This window comes from Lissotriton vulgaris, chromosome 3_1 (assembly GCF_964263255.1).
Source record: "Lissotriton vulgaris chromosome 3_1, aLisVul1.2, whole genome shotgun sequence".
Taxonomy (NCBI): domain Eukaryota; kingdom Metazoa; phylum Chordata; class Amphibia; order Caudata; family Salamandridae; genus Lissotriton; species Lissotriton vulgaris.
Window position 1 is genome coordinate 1,856,831,940 of NC_141689.1, and position 24,641 is coordinate 1,856,856,580.

Consider the following 24,641-nt stretch of genomic DNA (forward strand, 5'->3'; position numbering starts at 1 on the left):
TCAAAGCTCCTTTTTTTTTTTTAGCAATGAAAGTGCTGCTAAAATGTATTTTTTTATGTTTGATACTACTTGAAGCTCATTTGCTCAGGTGTTGCTAATATCAGCTTTGCTTTAGAAGGATGATGCTAGCAAATCCTTTTGTAGTCTTGACAGTGTGGTTTATTCTAAACCCCCATGTTACATTAGGGAGGCAGGTGTGATATTACAGTGCAATTTTTGTGATTATGCTTTTAAATGAAAAAAACATGTCTTTCGTTTGCAACCCTTCTTTTAGGTAGGGTATTTTACTCTGAGGAACCCATCCTCCTTGTTTGTTACTGTGCAACTTCTACCTCTATCCAGCTATCCCACCCCTCAGCCTGCGTTGGACCTGCTCACTAAATGGTATTTATTAAGCATGGCTCTTTTTTAAATATATATCTTTGTATGTCTGTATGCACAATTTAAAAGTGAAAATCTGCATGTTAAGCAGTGGAGTGCTGTTCTGGAAATAGGTGGGATACACAAGTGCGATGCACAGTGCTTCATTTATTTTGCTCGTGGTTGCAGGTGGTGTGCCCCAGCAATCGTTTTGGGGGACATATTTTTCATCAGAGCAAGAGAGAGAGTCAGAAAAAGGAGACTGGAAGAAGGGGAAGAGAAAGATGGAAATCACATAAAGGGAGAAAGCAGAGATGACAAAGAACATTCTAACATGAGATAAAGACCTGGAACTTTAGGGTTGGGGGATAAAGGACTAGACAGCCTTGATGCTTCTCAGTCCTGGCATTTTGCAGCAGGCTCATAGGGAAAACTTGGGGCACCTACAATAATAACAATAATGATGAAGATTGCTGCACTGGGGAAGCAAGTATAACTAACTTGCTTGAAGGTAAATAGGTTGTCTTCAGACATTTCCCATGGGGATGGATTTGCCAGCGACTGCAACTAATTGCAAATTAAGTGTCTGAAAGAGACAATTAGTCCTCACCTGTAGAATTTTTTCTTCAGCACTACCCTTGCGCGTCAGTTGACTCCACGTTCGGCGTTGGTGTTGTGGTCGCCGGAATGACATTGCGGTATCTACTTAGATGCCGCCCTCGCACGCTGACGTCAGTTCTTTCTTTTCCCGCTCCTTCCAGCGCAGATCCGGAGAGAAAGGTACCTCCAGTCACTTTCTGACTCATGGTGCACGCAGGGATGTCCAATCGTCCTTAGCCCGGCTTCAAGGCTTGCGACAACTGTCGCAAGTTGAAGTCTGTTACGGACCCGCACAGTGTGTGCCTGTGGTTCCGGGAGCGCGAGCAAGATCCCAAGTCGTGCTCCTCAACCTCGAGCTACCTACGGTGGCGGTCAGGATGAATCTCCTGGTGGAGTTGCTTCAACCGGCAGCGGCCTCTTCAGAGCCCCTGCTGCCTTTCAATGAAGCCCTTACTGACATCCTTTTGGGGAACTGGTCCAAGCCCCAACACATCATCCTGTCAATTGGATGATTGCTCGACACCACCGCCCGGCTCCACTAGACCCCTCTTTCCTCTCCCAACACCCCAACTCTGAGACCTTGGTGGTCCAAGCCTCTACGTCCAAAGGCACATTCCCGAACGCACCACCTGATGGGGAATCCAAAAAGCTGGACCATATTGGGAAGAAGTGGTTTTCTTACTCCAGCTTGGGACAGCAATCGTTAAACACTGCATGTCTGTTGGGCTTTACACTCACTCTGTGTGGGATACGGTAGTGCAGGTGATGCCACAGTGCCCAGCGGAGGCCCGGGCCGTGCTCTCCTGTGCAGTCGCCGAGGGGAGAGACGCTGCCAAGTTTACCATCAGATGTGGACTGGGCACCGCCGACTCGCTAGGCAGGATGATTTCAACGTCTGTAGCCCTTCGACGCTACGCCTGGCTGAGGTAGACTGGTTTTTCAGGGGATGTCCAGGCTACCTTGCTGGACATGCCTTTTGATGGCTGTCGCTTGTTTGTCGACAAATCGGACAATGTGCTGGAGCGCTGCAAGGACCTCTGGGCTACGACCAAGTCCTTGGGCCTCTCTACCACCCGCCCTGCGCAGTCTGCCTTTCGCCCCTTTCATGGCTATGGAAGGGTTCCCCCGCCACATTCCACCCAGAGCCACTGGCCGGCGAAAGCTGTTCAGCCCCTGAGTGGCCGAGGACTTGAGACCCACCGTTGTGGGTCGGGGGGCCAGTGAGCGGGCCAGTCCACCAGCTCCCCATCTGCAGCGGCCTCTAAACCCTCCTAGTCCGACCTTTCAAGGGCACCAATCGCCAGTGGGCAGCAGGATTCGCCATCACCTCCCCCACTGGCGCACCATCACGCCAGACAGATGTGCTTTGCAGATGGTCCGAAGGTGCGTCCGAAGGTGCTACTCCCTCCCCTTCGAGACTGCCCCTCCATCCTTGCTACCTCAGCACCATTGCATGTCGGAGGATCATCTAGTCCTTCTCCAACATAATGTTACAGCTCTCTTGGCCAATGGAGCCATTGAGCGAGTTTCTGCCCCAGAAGTAGATCGTAGTTGCTATCCCACTACTTTCTGGTGCCAAAGAAGGACAAAGGGCTGCATCCTATCTTGGATCTCAGGAACATCAACCGCTTCCTCCGGAAGGGGTATTTCAAAATGTTGACTCTAGCTCAGGTCTTGTCTGCCCTCGACCATGGAGACTGGATGGTAGCATTAGACTTGCAGGGCGCTTACTTTAACATCCCCGTCCTGAAGACCCTCCTTTGTTACCTGCGGTTCACAGTAGGACACGAGCACTTTCAGTTCACTGTCCTCCCCTTTTGGCTTACCAACGCCCCTCGGGTGTTCACGAAGGTGATAGCGGTGGTCGCAGCGCATCTGCGCAGATCAGGGGTTCCCGTCTTCCCCTATCTCGGCGACTGGCTGTTGAGGGCGGGCTCGTCCCAGGCAGTCGTCTCCCACTTCCAGACTATGGCGGACCTCTTGAACTCGCTGGGGATTCACTATTAACGTGCTGAAGTCCCACCTTATACCCCCTCAGAGGCTCCTTTTCATCGGAGCGGTTCTGGACACAACGCAGTTTCGGGCTTATCCTCCGAGGAGCAGAGAGATCGGGATATTCAGGCTATGATTCCGATCTTTCAGCCTCTAGCCCGGGTTTCAGTCAGAATGACCCTGAAACTGCTGGGCCTCATGGCCTCCTGCATCCTGCTAGTAGATCATGCCAGGTGGTATATGCAGGCTCTGCAGTGGGACCTAAAGTTTCAGTGGGCACAGAATCAGGGGAATCTGTCTGATTGCATTCAGATATCGGAGGGCACTGCACAACAATTGCAGTGGTGGCTAATGAACCAGGATTGGGTCAACGGCTGATACCTCTCCCTTCCCCAACCAGAGTTCTCAGTGATGGATGCATCACTTCTGGGTGAGGTGGGGGGGCCTCATGGGAGAGGCGGAGATCAGAGGACTCCGGTCTCCGGCAGAGTACGGGTTTCACATCAACCTTCTGGAGCTTCGGTCTTGCACTAAAAGCATTCCTTCCCTCTGTCCGGGGAAGAATAGTTCAGGTGTTCACGGACAACCCCCCTGCCATGTAGTACTGCAGCAAACAGGGCGGGTGGGGTCGTGGACCCTATGTCAAGAGGTTCTCCGTCTCTGGAAATGGCTAGAACATCAGGTATATATCCCTGGTGGTTCAACACCTGGAAGGTTCTCTGAACGCCAGGGCGGACTAACTCAGCCTCAGGTGCATGATGGATCACGAATGGTGTCTTCACTCTGAGGTGGTGCAAGGTCTCTTTCAGCAGTGGACAGAGCCTTGGCTAGATCTATTCACCACCGAAGAGAATGTGCAGTGTCTGCAGTTCTGCGCATTGAAATTTCCAAGGTGGCAGTCGCTAGACGACGCTTTTCGTCGCAAATGTAGTTGCGGTCTTCTATACTCCTTTCTGCCTCTAGAACTTCTGCCCAGAGTGCTGAGGATGATCAAGCGCGACCGGGCCCAAGTCATTCTTGTGGCTCCGGATTGGGCACGAAGAGTTTGGTATCCCGCGCTGTTACACATGGCCTTCAATACTCTGATCAGACTGCCTCTTCAGAAGGATCTTCTGTTACAGCAGCAGGGGATGGTCCTCCACCCAAACCTGTCCAGCCTCCACCTCCTTGCGTGGAGATTGTACAGCGAGAGTTGACAGCTTTCGACCTTCCCTTCCGAAGTCTGTGATGTCAACTTGGCAGTCAGGCGTCCCTCCACTAAGACGGTATATGCCTGCAGATGGAACAAATTTGTGGCATGGTGCACAGCAAAGGCTGTGGATCCCATTTCTGCCCTTCTTTCTGAGGTTCTCATGTTCCTCTTTTCTTTGGCCCAGCAGGGATCTGCTCTGGGCACAATAAAGGGCTACTTCTCAACCAATTCAGCCTTTCTTAGGTTTCCTGATCAGCCTTCTCTTTTCAAGTCCCCTGTTGTAAAAAGCTTCCTTAAGGGTATGACTCAACTCTTTCCTCCTAATCCATTTGTAATGCCCCAGCGGGACTTGAACTTAGTTCTAACTTATTTTATGTGCACTCCCTTTGAGCCGCTACATAACTGTCCTCTCAGACTTTTAACTTTAAAGTCTGCGTTTTTATACAGTATTAGGGTATCTTACATAGATTCACATGCCAGAATCATTCCCCGTCGTCCGTATGGGAGTCCCCGGTACATAAATAAAGTAATGTCACATTGGACATATAGAGGACATTAGTAACATATCCATGTCCTTTGGCTCTTCTCCGAAGTTTGGTCCTTTTTACCAATCAGCTACCACCACCCTCTGGAACCTTCCTGGAAGGAGCTCTAGTCCCTCAGATTTTCTACTGCATGTCGTGCTAAGGGAGTCTCCTCTGAGCTCTGCTCAGCTTTCCTTATTTTCGGGATTTTCAGTGCTTTTTTCTTCAAAATTCCATCTTCTTTGTGGAGTTCTCAAGTTCTTCATGGCAGATACTTCTAAAAAAAGGCCTTTTTAGGTCCTGTGCTTCCTGTGGTAAAAAGAGACTTCATGTTGATGACCACCACAAGGACGGTCTCTACTGCCTTTACCCAGATCACTCTTCAAAGGACTGTAAGGTATGTTGTACCTCTTAATTTGGCTGCAGAGGCTTAAAGGTAAAGACCAAGCCGTGTCTTCTGAGGAGAGTGAATGTTCCTCCAAGTCTTCACATCCCTCTCAGAAAAGACCCAGAGTGGCCTCTCCAGGACCTTCATTGCAGCCACCTCAAATGAAGACGCACAAAAAGTCTTCCAAGGCACATCCTAAGGCTGTAATGACAGATGTTTCTCCTCCGGAAGTTCTTTACACCTTTAAGAAGCCTGTTTCCACCTCATCGACAACGGCCTCGCCGACGGTGGCTTCAACGACAAGGGAATCTCCATCTACATCTTTGACTGTAACCTCTTCGATGACGACAGTCTCAACTTCTGTCGCGTCTACAACTTGGTCTATGTCAACGACGACCACTTCATCGTATACGGCTGGTAAGTCTGTCTCGCCGGCGATAAAAATAAAGAAATCGGCGACGTCGAAGCCAGCGTTGACACTACGATTGCCGACGAGCTTGTCAACGCCTTCGTCGACGAAGACTATTCAGTCGACGTCTACCCCGTCGTCGACGAGGACCCCATCGACGTCAACACCGTCGACTACAGCTCTGTCGACGGAAGCTCCGTCGCTTTTACCAACAATGGTGCCCGTCGACGCTCCGCCGTTGACTACTCTGTCGACTGGCTCGTCGACGACAACAGAACCCAAGCTACACAGTGTGTATGTCCACCTCAAGATTACAAAACGCACGCTGACACCGGCCTTGACTTCCCCTAGTAGGGTCCAACCTTTACCTCCTACTCACCTCATGGAGGAGGAAGATTCTGATGATGGCAGTATGTTCAGAACAGCAACAAGCCCATCTGATCTTCACGTCCAGTACCACAACAGCTCGGACTATGATCACCAAGAGAAGGAGGAACAGGTGGATTACCCTGAAGAGTGCCATCCACCTCCACCTCCTATGGTTTGCCTACCTGTGTCCCTGGCTTCCGACCTCCAATTTCTAATTACTGATTATAAGCAGAGGTTTCCAACTTCCGCTACGTCTCCTCCTCCTCCAGTAGCCTCTCCGCCACCAAGACCACGGCCTTCACCCCTGACTTTACAACCTGGGGCTACCACCTCACTGCCTCCGCCTTCCAAGGATGATGAGGAGGAGGATCCACATGAGGAAGGGGAACTTCATGATTCCAAATCGACACATGATGAGTGGGATGATAATGTAATTCCCTGTCCAGTATCTCCGGTGCCTACTCAAGCTGACTCGCCTCCTGAGGATATCGGGGTCTTCCGTAACATCCTGGAAAGAGCGGCACAGCGTTTCCAGAAACCTATGCTTTCACAACAGGATTGCTTCCTTTATGACTTAAAGGAACCTTTTAAAAAATCTGTCGGATCTATACCGATTATTGACTATATATGGGATCAGGGTGTAAAGATTAGGCACAGCCCTTATTCGCTACTGCAGGTGCTACCGCGGCTGGACAAGAAATACAGGGCTCCGCAAGCGCTCCAGCATGCCTGACCGGACACCCCAAACTCGACTCAGTCATCACACAATCCACTCAGCAGAAATCTAAAAATCCTTCTGCACCGCTGGCTGCTCCTTCAGACAAGGAAGGTAGACTACTTGATAATATTGGGAAATGTTTCTCGTCCATGTTGGCATTAACAGTGCGTGCTTCAAACTCCTTGGCACTGTTAGGACGCTATGGTCGACATATGTGGGCAGACATTGCCACATAATTCGGGGCCTTGCGGACGATTCGAAGGAAGAAGCAAAAAAGATCTTGCTGGATGGCGAACGTTCGGTGTCCGAAATAATCGATTGTGCGATGGATATCGCCTCAACTGGTTTTCGCCAACTGAACGGTGCTGCTGTACTACGGCGCCAAGGTTGGCTGAGGGCGGCGCCATTCCGACTGGAAGTACAAACTAAAATTCATGACATGCCCTGCGAAGGTCAGCTTCTTTTCAGCACACATATCGATGAAGCTCTTCAGGGCATAAAAAAGGATACCTAAACAGCTAGGGCTTTGGGTACCCTTCAATTCCAAAGCCCTCCTTTTCGTGGCTTGAGAGGAAGGGGACAGTCTTCTACAAGAGGAGACTACCAGCACTACCTATTCTTCAAATCAGCAATACCGGTCACAGTACCAGCAGCGTCAACAATCGTCTTACACTAAGTCCTCCTTTCGAGGAAAAGGTGGTCGACAGAAAGACGCCGCTAGGCGACAATGACTCTTTACTGCCACCGGTCTCCACTTCCTTTCCACCCTCCAGAGTTGGAGGAAGAATTCCTAATTTTCTACACAATTGGAAAAAGATAACAGACCGCTAGGGCCTTCAGCTGGTTCAATTTTGACACTCGCTGGAGTACATTCAAATTCCTCCTCAAACCCCTCCCCGACCTTTGCTTCACAAAAACCTACGTCCTCTACTCCTGGAGCTTTCACTTATGCTCTGGAAGGGAGCTATAGAAAGAGGTCCTCCTCATCAAAGGGGAAGGGGTTTTACTCCCGTTTTTTCCTGGTGCGAAAAAAAGAGAAGAAATGGAGGCCAATCCTAGACTTGAGAAGTCTCAACTTTTTTAAAGAAGCAGTCTTTTCGCATGGTTACCATTCAAGAGGTGCTGCAACTTCTCAACGCAAATGACTGCATGGTGTCCTTAGATCTTCAAGACACCTATTTTCACATCCCTATCCACTGGAATCACAAAAAGTTTCTGAGGTTTGCAGTGGCGGGCAGACATTACCAATTTCGGGTCCTGCCTTTTGGGCTCAAATCGGCGCCATGCATTTTTACTAAGTGCCTTTCTCCGGAGGCTGCATATCTCAGACAGCAACACCAAGTCTTTCCATATCTGTACGACTGGCTCGTCAACACACCCTCTCTAGAAGGCGCGACCAGGTCTTCCGACGCCTGTCTACAGCTTTTTGATCGCGTGGGACTCACTCTCAATCAGGACAAGTCCGTCCTCCAGCCTTCCCAGCAAATAACTTTCCTGGGTGATACTCTCGACACGATCCAGAAGAAAGCTTTTCCGTCGCAAGAGCGACAAGACAGACTTCTTTACTTGGCAAATCACATAAGATCCAAAAAGTCTCTCACACTGCACCTTTTAAAATCCCTTCTCAGGATGATGTCTTCCTGAATTCTACAGGTTCCGCACTTTCACTACACATGCGCCCTCTTCAAGAGGCGCTATCGGCTCAATGGGTCCAATGTACAGGGTCATTCGACCATGTCATCCGGGTGATCCCTCCGATGGTCAAGGCTCTACGGTGGTGGACTCGCCCTCGGAGCCTTTCTTGCTTCCAGCTGCTCCACTTACCATCACAACAGATGCGTCCCTGGAAGGTTGGGGAGCTTTCCTCCAAGAACTCCAGGTCAGCGGAAAGTGGTCCCTTTCCAAATGGAAGCTTCACATTAATCTCCTCGAGCTGCGAGCTGTCTATCTGGCTTTTCTGGCATTCCTTCCAAGGATTAAGAATTCTCTAGTCCTTGTGCGGGCGGACAATACCACGACAATGCACTATCTAAACAAACAGGGAGGGACTCGTTCTCTGACAATCTCTCACGAGTCACAAAAAACTGGAACTGGTTGCTTCATCACAACATTTCCCTTCGGGCAGAGTATGTCCCAGGAACAGACAATGTTCTCGCCGACTCACTAAGCAGACAACAAACAATGTGGCACGAATGGGAGTCGAATCAACGGACTCTAAACTGCATTTTCTCTCAATGGGGCATCACTCACCTGGACCTATTCGCTACCAAGCAGAACGCCAAATGCCAACACTTCGCAAGCTGGTGTCCCCAAAAGGGATCTCCAGGGACTTCCTTTTCAATCGCATGGTTCCACATCTTTGCGTACGCTTTTCCTCCATTTCCCCTGATTCCCAGGGTCCTCAGGAAGTTGAAAGCGGAACCTTGCACTCTCCTCATCTTGATAGCTCCAGCATGGCCGCGCCAACACTGGTTCACGGAGCTTCATCTTCTCTCCCTGGAACCGCTGATCCAGTTGAAACCGTTTCCCTCTTTTCTCACAATGAGCCAGCAAAAAGCCCAAAATCCGGATCCAATATCACTCAAATTATCGGCTTGGCTTCTGAGTTTAGAGAATTCCATGGCCTAGACATTCCTCCGGACAGCAGGGCAGTTCTGGCCCGGGCTCGAGCCAACAGTATCAACAAAACATATTCCTTAAAATGGAAGAGGTTCTGCATCTGGTGCAAGACGAAAAAGATACACCCACTTTCATCTTCTCTGGAACAAATATTGCCTTACCTTCTCCATCTGGCGAATTCAGTTCTTAGACACGCTTCCATTAAGGTTCACCTAGCAGTGATATCCTGTTTCAGAAGATCCTCTGCAGGCCCCTCTCTTTGGTCCAGTAGGTTGATTAAACAGTTTCTCAAAGGCCTATTCAGGACATTTCCTCCTGTAAAGGCTTTACCTCCCACTTGGCAACTTAACACAGTTCTTGCCCAGCTTATGAAACACCCTTCTGAGCCGATACACAGAGCTGATCTTAAGTATCTCTCCTGGAAAATGGCGCTCCTTCTAGCCCTTACCTCGGCATGGCGAGTAAGTGAACTTCATGCATTTTCAATTCAAGACCCTTTCCTTCAATTCAAACACGACAAAGTCATACTACGAACAAATCCTAAATTTGTGCCTAAGGTCCTGTCAGACATACATCTCAACGAGCCTATAGTATTGCGATCCTTTTTTCCAAACCCTCAAACGGCGGCAGAAAGAACTGTACATTCCCTAGACCTTAAAGCTGCCTTAAATTTTACAGGGACAGGACAAAGACATTTCGTAAATCCAACCAACTCTTTGTGGCTTTCAGTCGACTTAGGACAGGTCTTCCGCTCACTAAGCAAAGTATCTCTCGATGGATCTCTGCAGCTATTATGTTTTTGTCACCTGCAAGCGGGTTCAAGCCCATTTTTGAAGATTTCTACCTCCATGGTAGCAGGAGTGCCCATTACAGACATCTGCAGAGCAGCGACATGGAAGATGCCTCATACATTTACCAAGCATTACTGCTTGGATACAGAACTCATGAAGGATGCTGCAGTGGGACAGGCTGTGCTCCGTCATCTATTTCATTAGCGGTGAGCCTTTTTTCTTCATCCCGCCATCCTTCCTTCTATACGCACATTTCTCTATTGTGTTCCTTACTATTCTCTTTCATTGCATTTTGGTACTTTCTATGTTTCACATTGATATGTTATTATCTGGTGAATTTTTGATACCGTACCATCAGAAATGTGCTTATCATTGCCTACTACTCTGATTCAGGCATGTGAATCTATGAAAGATACCCTAATACTGGATAAGAAATTGGTTACTTACCTCGAACTGCATTTATCTAGTATTGGTATCTTTCATAGATTCACATGCAACCCACCCACCTCCCCTGGAAATGCTCTCCGAGTCCTCTCAGTAATGCAACTACTTAGCACTGTACTTACGAAAATCTGAGGGACTAGAGCTCCTTCCAGGAAGGTTCCAGATGGTGGTGATAGCTGATTGGCTCTTCTCCAAAGTTTGGTCCTTTTTACAAAAGGACATGGCTATGTTACTAATGTGAGGCTCTTGGCCTATTACTCTATATGTCTGAGACATTACTTTATTTATGTACCGGGACTCCCATACCATTGACTGGGAATGATTCAGGCATGTGAATCTATGAAGGATACCAATACTGGATAACTGCAGTTATAGGTAAGTAACGCATTTCTTGGTTGCCATCACCTCTGCTCGCAGGGTGAGTGAGCTCCAAGCTCGCTCTTCAAAACGTCCTTTTCTGGCTGTTCATCCAGACAAAGTTGTCCTTGGAACTCAACCTTCTTTTCTTCCCAAAGTGGTTACTTTTTTCCACATTGGTCAAACCATCCCTTTGCCCACCTTCTTTCCGCATCCTTCTAAGGAGGAAGAGCGGCTCCACCTTCTGGTTTCAAAACGTGCACTATCCTTTTATTTGGATCACACAAGGCAAATCCGGGTCAATGACCGCTCGTTGTTGGCTACGTGGGTGCCAAAAATCGCCGGGCCGTGCACAAACGTTCGATCTTTAGGTGGGTCGTTTTGTGCATAAAAGTTTGCTATTCTTTGTCAAAGTAGCCTCCTGTGGATCTGTGTGCCCACTCCACCAGGGCGATGGCAGCTACCACTGCTTTGGGACGTGGAGTCCTCCTCCATGACATCTGTCAGGGAGCTACGCAGGCATCTCTGCACAAGTTTACAAAACATTACTGCCTGGACAGCCAAGTCCGGAGAGACGGCTTCTTTGGCCGTTCTGTTCTCCAGGACTTTCTTGTGTGAACTTAGTTCGCAGACCCACCTCCGGTGTTTGTATTGCTGGGGTATCTATTCTACAGGTAAGGAATTTATAACTAATTATCCCTTTCAGATGAACAAGTTATTTAGTTTCGGTAACAATATATCTGTAAGAGACATAGGCCCATATGTATCATTCAAAATTGCGATTGCAAACGCCGAAATTTGCCGAATTTCGGCATTTGCGATTGCAATTTAGCTAAGTGGGATGTATGAATGGAAAACAGCCTTGAAAAATAAGGAATCGCAAATTGCGATTCCTTAAATGCAACGTAAGAGGCCCAGAAAAAGTGCAATTTGGCCATAAGGAATCGCAAATTGCCACCAACTTCAAGTTAGTGGTAATTTGCAATTTTTTTAAAAAGTGCACTTTTTTGCATTTTTCAAAGTGCCATATGGTGCACATACATGCCCTTAGGGCATGTATGTGTACCACATGTGCACACATGCATATTTCAGGGACGCAACAGGGTGTTCTTTTGACACCCTGTCACCCTTGAAATTGCATTCTCAATTTGCGATTCTCTAATTGAGAATCGCAAATTAAGAATGCCTTCCGATTCATTCCTATGGTCCTTTAGGCCCAGAGGAATTAATGGAGAGGTATTCCTTAATTGCGAATCGCAATTTGTAATGTGCCATTAAGGAATATGTAGGATTCACAAAGTTATTTGCAAATCCTACATACATAGCGTTTTGCGGTTCTCAAATAGCGATTCGCAAAAAATCGCTGTTTGAGAATCGCAAAACCAAAGTTTCATACATATGGCCCTTAGATTAGTTATAGATTCCTTACTGCCCCATACATCCTCCCCTATCTGCGAACTGACTTCTAGGGTTAAGGACTACCTTTCGGAGCACTCTTTTTGTGCACCAGTGGTAAGTGTCTTGCATGGCTCTGCACTTCTGGCGTGGAATGGTGTGTAAAAGAACTGATGTCAGTGCGCGAAAGCGGCTCCCTAAGTAGATACCGCAACGTCATTCGGGCAACCACAACGACAAACGCGGAGTCGACCAACGCCACCTTTCGACAGGCAGGGGTACTGCTGATGAAAAAATTGTCCGGATCCAGTCTGACGCCTGGGGGTAATTCTACAGGTGAGGAATCTATAACTAATCTGTCTCTTGCAGATATACCGTTACCGAAGGTAAGTAACTTGTTTGTTACTTGAAAAGACATAACTACACAGAGAAAATAAACTTTGTTTTTTAGTTATTACTACATGGTTTAAACAGGGAGGGAGATTAAAAATCCTTTTGTGTAAACTTGTCTGGATTGCTGCAACTTAAATTTAGTATTTCCAGTGTGGGTTTGGGGTGTGGATATTCTAGAAAAGGGGAACCTTTATACACTCATAAAGATGTAAGCTTGCACTTCCTCTTTTGTATTTCTGCTTGAGTAACTAAGGATTTGTGCACATAAAAAGGGTGTGTTTGGACCATGTGTGTATAAGAGCATGACTTAGGATGCAGCTGGCTGAGCATAAAAGTGCAGCTTCATTTCCAGAAAAGATGGTTAATCAGCAAGGGAAGTAAATGGTATGTTTTCATTTCAAGTTGGGAAAAAACTCTGCTGAAATATTTATTTTTCTTCTGATGCTGCCTTTATTATATATTGTCTACATTCTTTCAAATGTGTCCATGTCATTCAAATTAGTGTTGATGAAATGCTAAAATAATATTCATAAAAGTTTGGTCCGAATGGGCACTTACTGCAGTCTTATTGCATGTAGTAATTGGGTTTCGTTGGGTGCTTGATTAATGTAGGCATGTATCTTTGCACTTGGTCTCTTCTTCTTTGACTTGTATAATACACACTTTATGGAGGAGATGTGAAAGGGTATGGAATGTCTTCTACCCGTAAGCCTGAATTATTGTTCACTTGTTAATTCTATCTGAAAGAAACACATAGTGATAGATTCCTAACCTTAGAATTACTCCCACGCGTTAGACTGGATCTGGAAAGTTTTCGTCAGCAGTACTCCTGCACCTCGGAATGTGGCATTGTGCCGCGTTCGTGGTTGGCGTCGTGGCAGCCGAGATGATGTCGCGGCAGCTCCTTAGACGCTGCCCTTGCGCACTGACGTCAGTTCTTCCTTTTTCTGCACCAGCAAGCGCAGGTCCGGAGAGAGTGGTACCCCCAGTCATTTTTTGACTTCGTTTTTTTAGGCTTTTTGTCTTGGTTTTTTCAAGTTGATTGACTCTTGGTGTCAGAGGGATGCCCGGTTTCAAGTCTTGTGGGGACTGTCATCGGATGATGTCAGTGACAGACCCGCACTGCTTGTGTCTCCAGTGCCTGGGGCGCGACTACGACCCCAAGTCGTGCCCCGACTGCCGGGCCATTGCACCTAAGACTTTGCGGGAGCGGTCCAGAAAGTTGCTTGAGATACGGCAGTTGGCTCTGGGCCGATCAAGGTCCTGGTCCAGTGGGAGGTCAAGAGACCTGTCGCGGAGCCATCACCAATGTTCTTCTCGATTGAAGTCTCCGCACTCTGGGTCAGGTAAGACAAAGCATAAGAAGTCGATGAAGCATCATCGATTGATGACTTCGGCTCGCCCGACGTTGCTGAGGGTGCAGGTGGCGCCTCCCCTGCAGTTCTGGCAGAGTCTACGGTGTCGCCATCGGCCTTCCCGCCCTTCCCGGGTACATCGGCGACTCCAGTCCAGCTGCAGGAATTTGTCAGCCATGGCCCGCCTCTTTGGGCCGTCGGGCCCTGCCGGTGCGCCTTCGGATCCCGCGGGCCCGACTGGGGGTTCTCGCCCTTTACTGTCGGCGGCTCCGGCATTGCTGTTGGTCCCGGCGCTGCAGGGCCACCAAGGATCCAGACCTGGATCCGGATCGACGCCGGTTGACCTTGTTACACCTCCACCAACGTCGACCCCACCGGCACCACCTCAGACATCGCCTGTGGTTTCGGACGATGTAACCCCCAGTTTCAGCCCAGACATGGACAACGAGCCGGAACAGCATAGCTCGACGCCAATGCCGATGGGGCTTTCATAACCCTATGTCCAGCCTCCTTATTTTCGGCCTGTACATCAGCCTTCGGAGGAAGGGGAAGACTGGGAGAGGTCTGAGGACCCTCTCACAGCTCAGTGTGAGTATGACCTGGACTGGGCAGAGGAATTGGGGGATGACAGTGGTCTCGACACCTCCCTTGACTTTGGCATGCTTACTCACTTACTGTGGCTACAGAGGAGGGTGCAAGTTATGCAGTGGTGTTGTGTAGGGCTACCCTCGAGAAGCCAGTAGTCCTCAGTCAGGCATGGCGCCGGAGCACCACGGTCATGGAAATTGCCCTGCCCAGCGAGTCCGCGGTGTCAAGGCCACATTGTATTGTGAACTTGGCTGCATCTCTCCCTTCAGCAATAGCCTTCAAGAGCAAAGTCCGCGCCTCCTCCCGACACTGAAGCAGCACCTGCGCCACCGTATCCCACACAGAGTGGGAATAACGGCCCAGGAGGCATGCATTGTTCATAGACCGCAGCCCTGAACTGGAGGAAGAAAAAATCTTCCCAAATTGTTCCAGTCTCTTGGATTCCCTGTTCGAGGGTGCGGAAATGACCACCAAGTTTTCTGGGGTGGGGTGTTAGGAGAGGAAAATGGGGTCGCCCGGGGCCGGGCGATCGCATCGGGACAAATTCCTATCCACAGGAGCCCCTGTGTTTAGCCTGGACCAGCACTTCTGTCAGGAGGTTAGTCCTGATGGCCACCGCCTGGACCCAAAAAGTGCGCTCTTGTTTCACTTGAACCGCACGCAACAGTTCCTGGTGGATGACCAGCTCTTTTTTGGCTATGTTATCGCCAAGAAAGGACGGGCCGTACATAGGCGGACTATCTCCTGATGGGTTGTCTTGTGTATTAAAGCATGTTATTCTCTGGCTAAAAAGGAAGCTCCGTTGGGGATGTGTGCCCATTCCACCAGGGTGACGGCAGCCACTACAGCATTGGGACGTGGTGTCCCCTTGCAAGACATCTGTCAGGCAGCTAAGTGGGCCTCGCTGTACACTTTTACTAAGTACTACTGCCTGGACAGCCAAGTAAGGAGAGACGGCTTCTTTGGCCGTTCTGTTCTCCAAGACTTCCTGGTGTGATCTTGGTTCGCAGACCCACCACCAGGGTTGGTATTGCTGGGGTATCTATTCTAAGGTAAAGAATCTATCTCTGTGTTTCTTTTAGATGAACAAGTTACTTACCTTCGGTAACAATGTATCTGTAAGAAACATTAGTAGTGATAGATTCCTTAACGCCCCACCCATCCTCCCCGTTCTGCGAACTGATTTCTAGGGTTAAGGTAATCCCTTTCTGGACCCTAGTTTCAAGACACCAGTAGTCAGTATTTTGCATGACTCTGCTTTTTCTGGCACAGAAAGTAGTGTACAGAAATGACATTAGCGAGGACAGCGTCTAAATAGATGCTGCGACATCATCTCTACAACCACAACGCCACGGATGGACGCGGAGCCGCACAATGCCACCTTCCGATGTGCAGGGATACTGCTGATGAAAACTTTCCGGATCCAGTCTGACACCTGGGGGTAATTCTAAGGTAAGGAATCTATCACTACAAACGTTTCTGACAGATATATCGATACTAAAGGTAAGTAACTTGTTCTTTAATGTCAGCACCATCAATGCTACGTAATCTATTCACACTGATATATCATACACTACATGCTCTCTAAAATGCCCAACTGTAATTGTGCGGCAGCCGTTGCTGTTCACTTAATTGTGTGAGTGAATATATTTTTCTCTATATATGTATATAATGTGTGTGTGTGTTTATGTGTGTATATTTATAGAATATATATATTTTTAACTAGACTATTTGCTGATTATCCTTTTTTTTGTGTTATGACAAAACATTATTTTCTATGTTTGTGAAGGTTCGGCATAAATGTGAACAGTATCAATGTTACAACAGACGAATTCCGACTCACAAAAGAGTGTGTCCAGTCGGTAAGATTCTTTCATATTTGACGAGGCAGAAATTACAATATCGCAAAATAAACACATTGCTTCATCCTGTGTATTCAATTGCAGTCAAGGTTTAATGATCAGGGATTTACAGAATTCTAGATTTACTTGATAGCCATTTCCAAAAGTGAATTCACCATTTTCTCTAAATCATTCAGTCCACTTAGTTTCCTTCAGTTCTTTTGTGCAGCCCAAGAAGAGAGACTTAAGACTTAACCTATTGCTCCAGTCCCTGCCAAACAGAACCACTCCAGCAGGCGCCGGCCAATCCACTAAAGGGAAAGCCTTCCGTAGACTAACACAGTTTGCTGTTGGCCACCCTGTAATCGCGAGTGCTCTTGATGCCTGTGCACTACAACTGCCACAGCCAAAGATGAGTAATCCGTCACCTTTTTATACCTGGATCTTCAAAACGTTTGGTAAAGGTTCAGAAGGTCCTCTGCATAAAGACCAAAAAACTATTGTTCTCCATGTGCAGCCGTGGGTGCTTTCCTCTTGTTACTTTATTTTCACAAAGAGAGGGCCATGCTCCGTGTCATCCTCGAGTTTTGCCACTGACAGTAATTAAGCAAGAAAACTAGCTGTGATTATCAAGCTGAGTAAACTCTTTTTATATCCCTGTGCTCCAAGACACAATCTATTTCTTTGTGTCATGGTAAAAGACTAATATTACAAATGCAAGGTTCTCACTACTGTCTCCATAAGCCACAAATGAGTGCGCCACACTGCTGGTTTCAGTGTTTGGTTTCCTGTACTTCAAAAGATTCATTAACACCTTTAAATCCTGAGCAGGAACTGGGCACTTGCTATCCAAAGTCAGCTTGGTCTCCAGTTAGTAAACTTGTGAGCATTGTATTCTGTTGTCTCCCGAAGATCACATATGCATTGTCTCGAATACCTACTATTTAACTATATTCTGGGTCCCTTGTTAATGGTATTGCTCTGTTGGCCTATTGCACATGCTCAAGGGTGCACCTCAAACTGAATCTGGTAACATACCAGTATTGCCTTGTACTTTTCAGGGTAACAATATGTCTTGCACGCTTGTTCCCTGGAAGTCATAAACCTGAATATGAGTCAATGGACGAATAAATGTTGACTATACATGCGCATGAAAAGGTTTCTGCTTCCAACCTCTCTATTGATCTTATCTGTGAAAATGTCATGAAACTACCAATGTGTATTCCTTTACAGCTTTTACTAAATTACTTTATATTTGGGCAGCGATTATTTCGCTACTTTTGTCAATAGTTTTTTATTGTGTGCTTGGAAATTGTCACATTAAGATGGAAAGGATAATGTCTGCTATGTTTTAATATGGATGAAATGAGTGCTCCTTCCACAGAAGAACTTTTCAATTTTAATACTTTAGTGACACCCCTTTAAAATGCCTATCTCTTTAGATAGATCCCATTCTAATCAGTTTTTAAAAGTTACAGTTTAGAGTGCTTGACTCTATTTTGTACTCCATGTTTTAGACATTGTACTAAATGTCTCTCTTTGTTATGTAGGATGGTCAGCAGCATGATCTTAGCACTATGAAATCAAGCCTTGAGGTGCTTCAGTTGACCTTAAAGCCATGGGAGTTCAGAAGAATTGGAGTAAAATTTACACCAGCTCACAGCAGGAAAGTTACCTCCCTTATCATGATCAGGTAGGTATTGTCAGTAGAACTTACAAAGTTAATTGTTGTCCCGAGCGAGTACAATTATTTTAATTAAAATGTAATAAATGTCATGTTTTTTAATTTTGCTGAGTGGTGCTGTGTGTGATTATGGCCGTGTATTGTTGACCTTTCCAATTCTTTTGTCAAAGGAACAACCTGACTATTTTGGATGTGGTCACTGTAGAAGGCCTTGGTGCCAGAGAATCTCTAAAGGTCGGTGGAAGACTGCCTGGGACAGGAGGCTCCCTGCGCTTCAAGGTCCCTGAATCTACACTCATGGACTGCAGACAACGTGAGAATGACACTGCTTCTGTTGGTGTTTAGTATGATGTGAAGTAGCTTTGAGTACACCTGTATTGTGTAGCTCACATTACAAGTATAGCCTCCTGGATATTATTTTGATGACCTGGGCTTTGTTTTTATGTCAAAGCCAGTAAAAAAGAGAAAATCCGCAAAGCCTAGTATTTTCCCCCTTGAAGTATGAATGTAAAATAACAGATGCCTTCAGATATATATCAAAGCTGCCTCATAATTATTTAAAAACGCGGAGACAGAATTGCCTGGTTAAAAAAAAAAAAAATTGCCACTAAATTTTGTTAATGGTCCAGGGAATTCCAGAATCTTAAGACACAGGTGGCAATGCTATTAGCCACAACAAGCAATTTTTAATTTTCTAGCTGTGTTCACAAGTTAGGCATAGACAAGCAGCCAGATGTGGTAAAAACACCTTCATTGAATGTCTGTTTCTAAACAGAAATAATTGCTTCATAAATTAATTTGTTGATGTCCCACCCTAACCAGACACTTGTGGAAATGCAACTAAAATACTGGATCTTACCACACACCTAAGTATGAAAAACCTGTGGCATTTTGCACAAAATCAGCGAATAAGCTAAATTGCATTAAAATGCATATCATGGGACACAAAGGGCCTGATTACGATGTCGGGCAGACCGTCACGGGGCCGTTGGTGGTGGTCCACCCAACATCTAGGGCAGCGATCCGACCACCAGATTACAATACTGGTGGTCAGTCCGATTTGGGCGGGGGCAAAGAATGCCTCCTCCGCCAGGATCAATGAGCCTGTCAGTGCGGTGGTCAGAGTCTAATCCCTACAATGGAGGCGCTGTCAGTGGAGGCACCGCAATAGAGATTAGGATGTCCGTTTCCAACAGTCTTTACAGGTGGTCCGACTGCCATGGAGAGGCTGTCGGAAACGGACTTTAGGGGCCCCTAGCAGGGTCCCCGTAGGCCCCTGCTATGTGGTCTTGAGCCACACAGTGCATGGATGTTTAGAAACATCCCTTTTTCAATTGCTGCTTGTGCTGCAGCCCTTTTCTGGGCCGCAGAGCAAGCCGCGATCGAAAAAGGGATGTTTCTGATTATCTACACAGCGATCGCATCATAATCTGAAGGGTGGGACCCCCCGACTACTTGTCGGGCTGTCTCAATCATGATGCAATGGCAGTTGGACGCTCGTCAGGACCCCCCCAAAAAAATATTTGAGGATAGACAGGGAAGATATTAAGATATTTCTGAGGTAGTGACTGTCCTTTAAGCTGTTGAGTTTTCAGCCCTACATCTAACTTTAACAAGATACTTTGAATTCCTGAAAAAGCATACCTTTTTAGTTGAGTGGTGCCATATGTGATTATTATAATCTGGAATTTCTTTTGGTATGCGAAGAATTAAAAAACAATTTAGACCCTTGTGTGCATCAACTTACTTATGTAGACTTTTAACTCCATTTCACCTTTCCTAGTTGTAATTGCAGAGAATCCCTTCAGTTGAGCTCAACGTAGTCTGAGAAAAAAAGTTCATGCACAGGTCTACTTGAAGTCTATGTCAAACTCCGTAAACAAATTGCTAGTCTTTGAAGGAAGGAAAAGAAAACAAGCAGAATTTGCACAGATCGCAAATTCTCTAAGCAATTTATTCTCCATTTAGAGGAGTTTGTTTAGTCAGAACATAATTAAAACCTCATTCTCAAATGAAAATTCAGAATTTACAAAGGAAGCCTGTTTCACAAACTGCATGTTGGAGTATGTAAAGCCGAAGAAAAGTAGTATCACTTACTATAAAATGCAGTTCACAAACCTACAGGTTTTTCTCTTCTGTGAGTAGAAGCTCACACATGTAAGTTTACTACTTAGTAAATATGAGAGTGACTGAGTAGTGGCATAAAATGGGGAATACTTAGTATTAAGTGGGACTGGTGTACGGAGTGAGGGTTTAGTGGGGCCTAAGGAGGAGTTAGGGATGTAGAGACACCCACCTACAAAAGAGTAAACCCATTGCATTTCACAAATTGCACTGCTAAAGTTGCTTCAGCCAAAAAGGACCCAAAGCAGCAGTAAATGTATTCCACCTCAGACATATAGTAAGAACAGCACCACACATGGCCAGCCACTTCAACTGCAACACCCTCCCATATAATGTCATGGCGATAAGGATTTAAAATAGAACCCTATAGGGAATAATGTAATTAAATTAATGTATTTTGACTATTTAAAAAGATACTTACATTTTATTTAATCCCAACTTCCGTTCATGCTGACCACCGCTGTGCTTCTTGGAGTCAGCTACATCCGTATATATTTCATTTCCTTTCTTCTTTTCTACTGGAAAGAGGCCGCCGACACCAGAGTTATGTTGCATTTACTACTTCATTATTCATTTATGTGCTGCCTTGACATGTTTCGGATGTTGGAACAGCCTTGCTAATTTAATTTAATGTAAACATTTTTTGATATAAATGCAAAAAATATTTTTGGAATAGAATATTTTGATAACTTTTAATTTAAAATGTGAATTTAATTTTTTAAAACAATTTATATTACATTAATTCTGTATGTAACGTTCAGTAATAGATAATAAATATAAACCTTTCACTGGGGTAGAATTTCTAATAAATCTTCACAAATATTTAATATAAATATATCAAAATAAAATTATATTTAATTCAAAATTAAATTGTACCTTAGCAATTTTTTATTATTGATATTTAACATAAACATATTTTTCCTGATTATTTTTCACATTTTAATAAACTTTTTACAGTTTCTCTATAATTGCCATTGCAATAGGGAGATCTATACTGTTTTTTTTTATTAAACAAACTTTATTGAGATTTTCCAGTCTGCACAAACACATAATGTATACAATTAAGAGAGCAGATGCATAGCAAAGGATGCAATGATAGTCGTGAATTATACAGTCAAGTGAAATCTTCTATATGTGGGACTACCCCTCCCTCCCATCGCATAACAAAAAGGAGGTAAGAAAGCACTCCCCTCATATGTGTCGCAATCGCATAACGTTCATTACAGTATTACTTCTAATCTTAACTATATTCTAAATTCCCAAATCCTCAATAGCCTTGAATGGCCTTACCTGTTCCATGTAATGTATAAATTCGGGCTTGGAGACCAATTTATATAGTGAACGGCCTTATTATACAAACATTCTACGGTGAGAGCTAGAACGGGAGGGTTGATTTCAGACACCTGTGATGTGACTTGGGGCACGAGACAAGGGTGTCCTTTCTCTCTCCTAAAGTGAATGTAGGGGCTAAAGTGAATGTAGAAATCCACCTTATAGCCTTATATGCAGATGATCTGCTAAAGTTTCTGTCAAATTCGAACGAAGCGCTTTTTGGGGCGAAAAATTTACTTCATGGCCTAGGTACAGTGGCAGGACTGCAGGTGAACTGGTCGAAGTCCTGCTTGTTCCCGACCGTCAGAGCTATAAATGGACCGAAAGTTATGACCGGGGTAACGTGGGAGTACAGATGCCTGACATACTTAGGAGCAAGAATGTATCATACACAGAAAATTAGAGGGCAATATTGGTAGAACCATTAGTGGCCTGAAGAGTTGTTTTGATTTTTGGGGAACGCTCCCGCTGTCACTGGCTGGGCAAGTGGCCATGCACAAGATGGTGGCCCTCCCGAGGCTGTTGTACTAATTTGGGACACTGCTGGTATGGATCCCGGTACGCTATTTTCAACAACTCAAGACCATGGTGACAGGCTTTCTGTGTGGAGTTGGTAGGCGACGAGTGGCACTGACTGTTTTGATGCGTCCACGTTCAAAGGGGGGGGGTGAGGGGGTGTATGGGCAGTGCCAGACTTCGAGACTTATTATTTGGCAGCCCAACTGAAATGGTTAACCCAAAGCATAGCAGCTCCATTGCGGGGGACAGAAGAGCAGAGTGGCAGAGTCCTGGGGCTGGAAGTGCTCTCCCAAATTGTGATGATTCTTCCCGCCCGTGCTGGCGTTCTCCCAAGCGACCTTAAAACAGCACAGCAGTGTTGGAACAGGAGCTTGAAAAGGGCGGAAATTGCTGTTATGACGAATTCCGACTAAATGTGAAAAGTTACTAGTAGTAACTTTACGCTTATAATTAGGCTCCAGAGGCATGTAAGTCTACAATTTGTAGTTAATTTGCACTTTGAAACTGTGAGTATTCAAACGAAGTAAGTTTACTACAGAGTAGCAGTAAATTTACATGTGCAGATTTTTTCACTTGTAAATTTACCTTTGCCAATAAACCCCTGAGACTATATACCAAACAACTGAAGATTATATTTACCCAGCATATAACTAAAGTCATGTTACCCGAGGGTGGTGCCACACTGGACTGTAAGAGGTACCTCTGAATGTTTCTTTTAATTCTAATAATGTAATTATATAATTATATATATATTCTAATGGGGTGTCTTTCAAACACTAGAATAATGAATAATGTGGTGTTGCGTAAGCTGTGCACACAACTGCGAGTCGATCCAGGTATTGAATCTAAAATGGTAACAATGCTATCTTTCTTATTCTAGTGTGTAAATTTGGCTGTGGTGAATTTCTTTAATGAAACAAATCAGAAAGAATTTCAACTCTACATCGTTTATGGCAAATTAGTAAATTAGATGCCCACTGCAAACACCATACAAGTATTTGGTGGTGTGTGGTATTACTGTTTGTAAGCTATTGTGGGAATTAATTGCTCAAGTAACAGTGTAATGCACACAATAAATAATGGGAAATACTTATAACTGTTTAGAAGAGGGAGGCGAGGAACCTCCATATTGGTTTAATGCATTCTACACTAGTGGTATCCATTCTATGGAAATGAACTAACAATCCCTTAAATTACTAAAAGTAAAGTCTGATGATACATCTGAATGATGTGCAGCAGCATCCGCAGAAAAATAGCTGAAGTGCTTGTGTACCAGCTTAAAATAATTAAATAATTACACATCCCTTTTCTGGAAGTAGTGTTAAAAAAATGTTTTTTTAAAAAAAAAAATGTTTTAGAGTAGTCGATCTAAGGTGTGATGAGTAGTAGGACAGTGATGGGTACATAACATAACAAATAATTGGCACAGTATATGAAACAGAAGTCATGTAGTTATCTCAGTGAGTAAACCTAGTATTTTTTTTATTTAATTGACAAATAAATTCCAGTAATGCTGCGAGTATATACCAAAGTATTTATAATGTGTGGGAGTAGGGATTGGTGCAATATTCAATATACTCCTAATTTCATGGATTGTTTGCATTTTGCGGTATTTGTCGTAAATAGTTGTGGAAAAATATGACTATGTGTTATGCCTTCAGTACGGTCCTTATGAGTACTCATATGGTCCTTTTAACATTCTGAGACATTGATTGACGTTCAAGCTGAATCTCAATCTGTGTCACTAGTATTTCCTTCAATATCAGAAGGTGCTATTCCAGAGGACAGGCACAAGTGTTTTATTTCTAGAATTGGGGTTTATTTTTGGCAGTTGTATGTTTTCAGGGTTAACACTTCGGAAAGATTAAATATGTGAGGTTAGATGCACTAACACATTTTGGCTCTATTCATGAATCCTTCATCAGGGTGAGCGGACCTCTGGTGTCATTGGAGTGCCAGAAGAAGTGTGTGTTGATAATCCGAGCAGGAAGTACTGTGGCAAGTATGAGACATGCCACAGTATTGTACTGTCAGTTTACAAATAAAAAGAGGACACAGATAGCATTCAAATTATGGCAGTGTTTAGCAAATATGTATTATGGGAATAGGACTCAAACCATTAATGTTCAGAATTCGGTGTGTTTATTTTGTATGCACGATTGGGGCACCCAAAGTTACATACGTCGCTTACCTAGTATGCTATGGTATCTACAAACATAAGACATTTGTACTTGCTGTTTTAAATGATCCAACTTTTAGGAGAACTTTAAGTGTGAAACAGTATGATCTATAATTTTCATTTACCCAGGTAAAATCATTATCACCCATCTATCACTCAGTATTGGTTCCCCTCTATTGAGTGTGGTACTGTGTAATGGGCTGTAATTGAGAACTATTCTAGGAATTACCCAAAGTAGAAAAGCCCATTGTAAAGAAGCAAGCTTACCCAAGTTGGAACAGAAATGTATATTAGTACATAAATATCTCCGCCTTCCATCACTAGTGCAAGCATGAAAAGACAGAGCCATTGAGTGTGTAGTGTTTTCATCACCGCACTTTAGGATTTGTATTATTATTTTGTATTACTACTCAGAGACTTGAACTTAATTTTCCCGTTTACATGATGCCAATGTATTGTCTTTGAAAT

General features: G+C 45.1%; 1 protein-coding gene across 1 annotated transcript in view; it reads left to right on the forward strand.

Moving 5' to 3' along the window:
- TMEM131L (transmembrane 131 like) overlaps positions 1 to 24,641 on the forward strand; it is a 580,656-nt gene that overhangs the window by 410,914 nt on the left and 145,101 nt on the right. The window contains exons 18-21 of the mRNA XM_086962316.1: positions 275 to 384; positions 16,284 to 16,356; positions 17,886 to 18,028; positions 18,190 to 18,332. Of these exons, the coding sequence (XP_086818442.1) occupies positions 275 to 384; positions 16,284 to 16,356; positions 17,886 to 18,028; positions 18,190 to 18,332 (469 nt within the window). The remainder of the gene's footprint in view (positions 1 to 274; positions 385 to 16,283; positions 16,357 to 17,885; positions 18,029 to 18,189; positions 18,333 to 24,641) is intronic.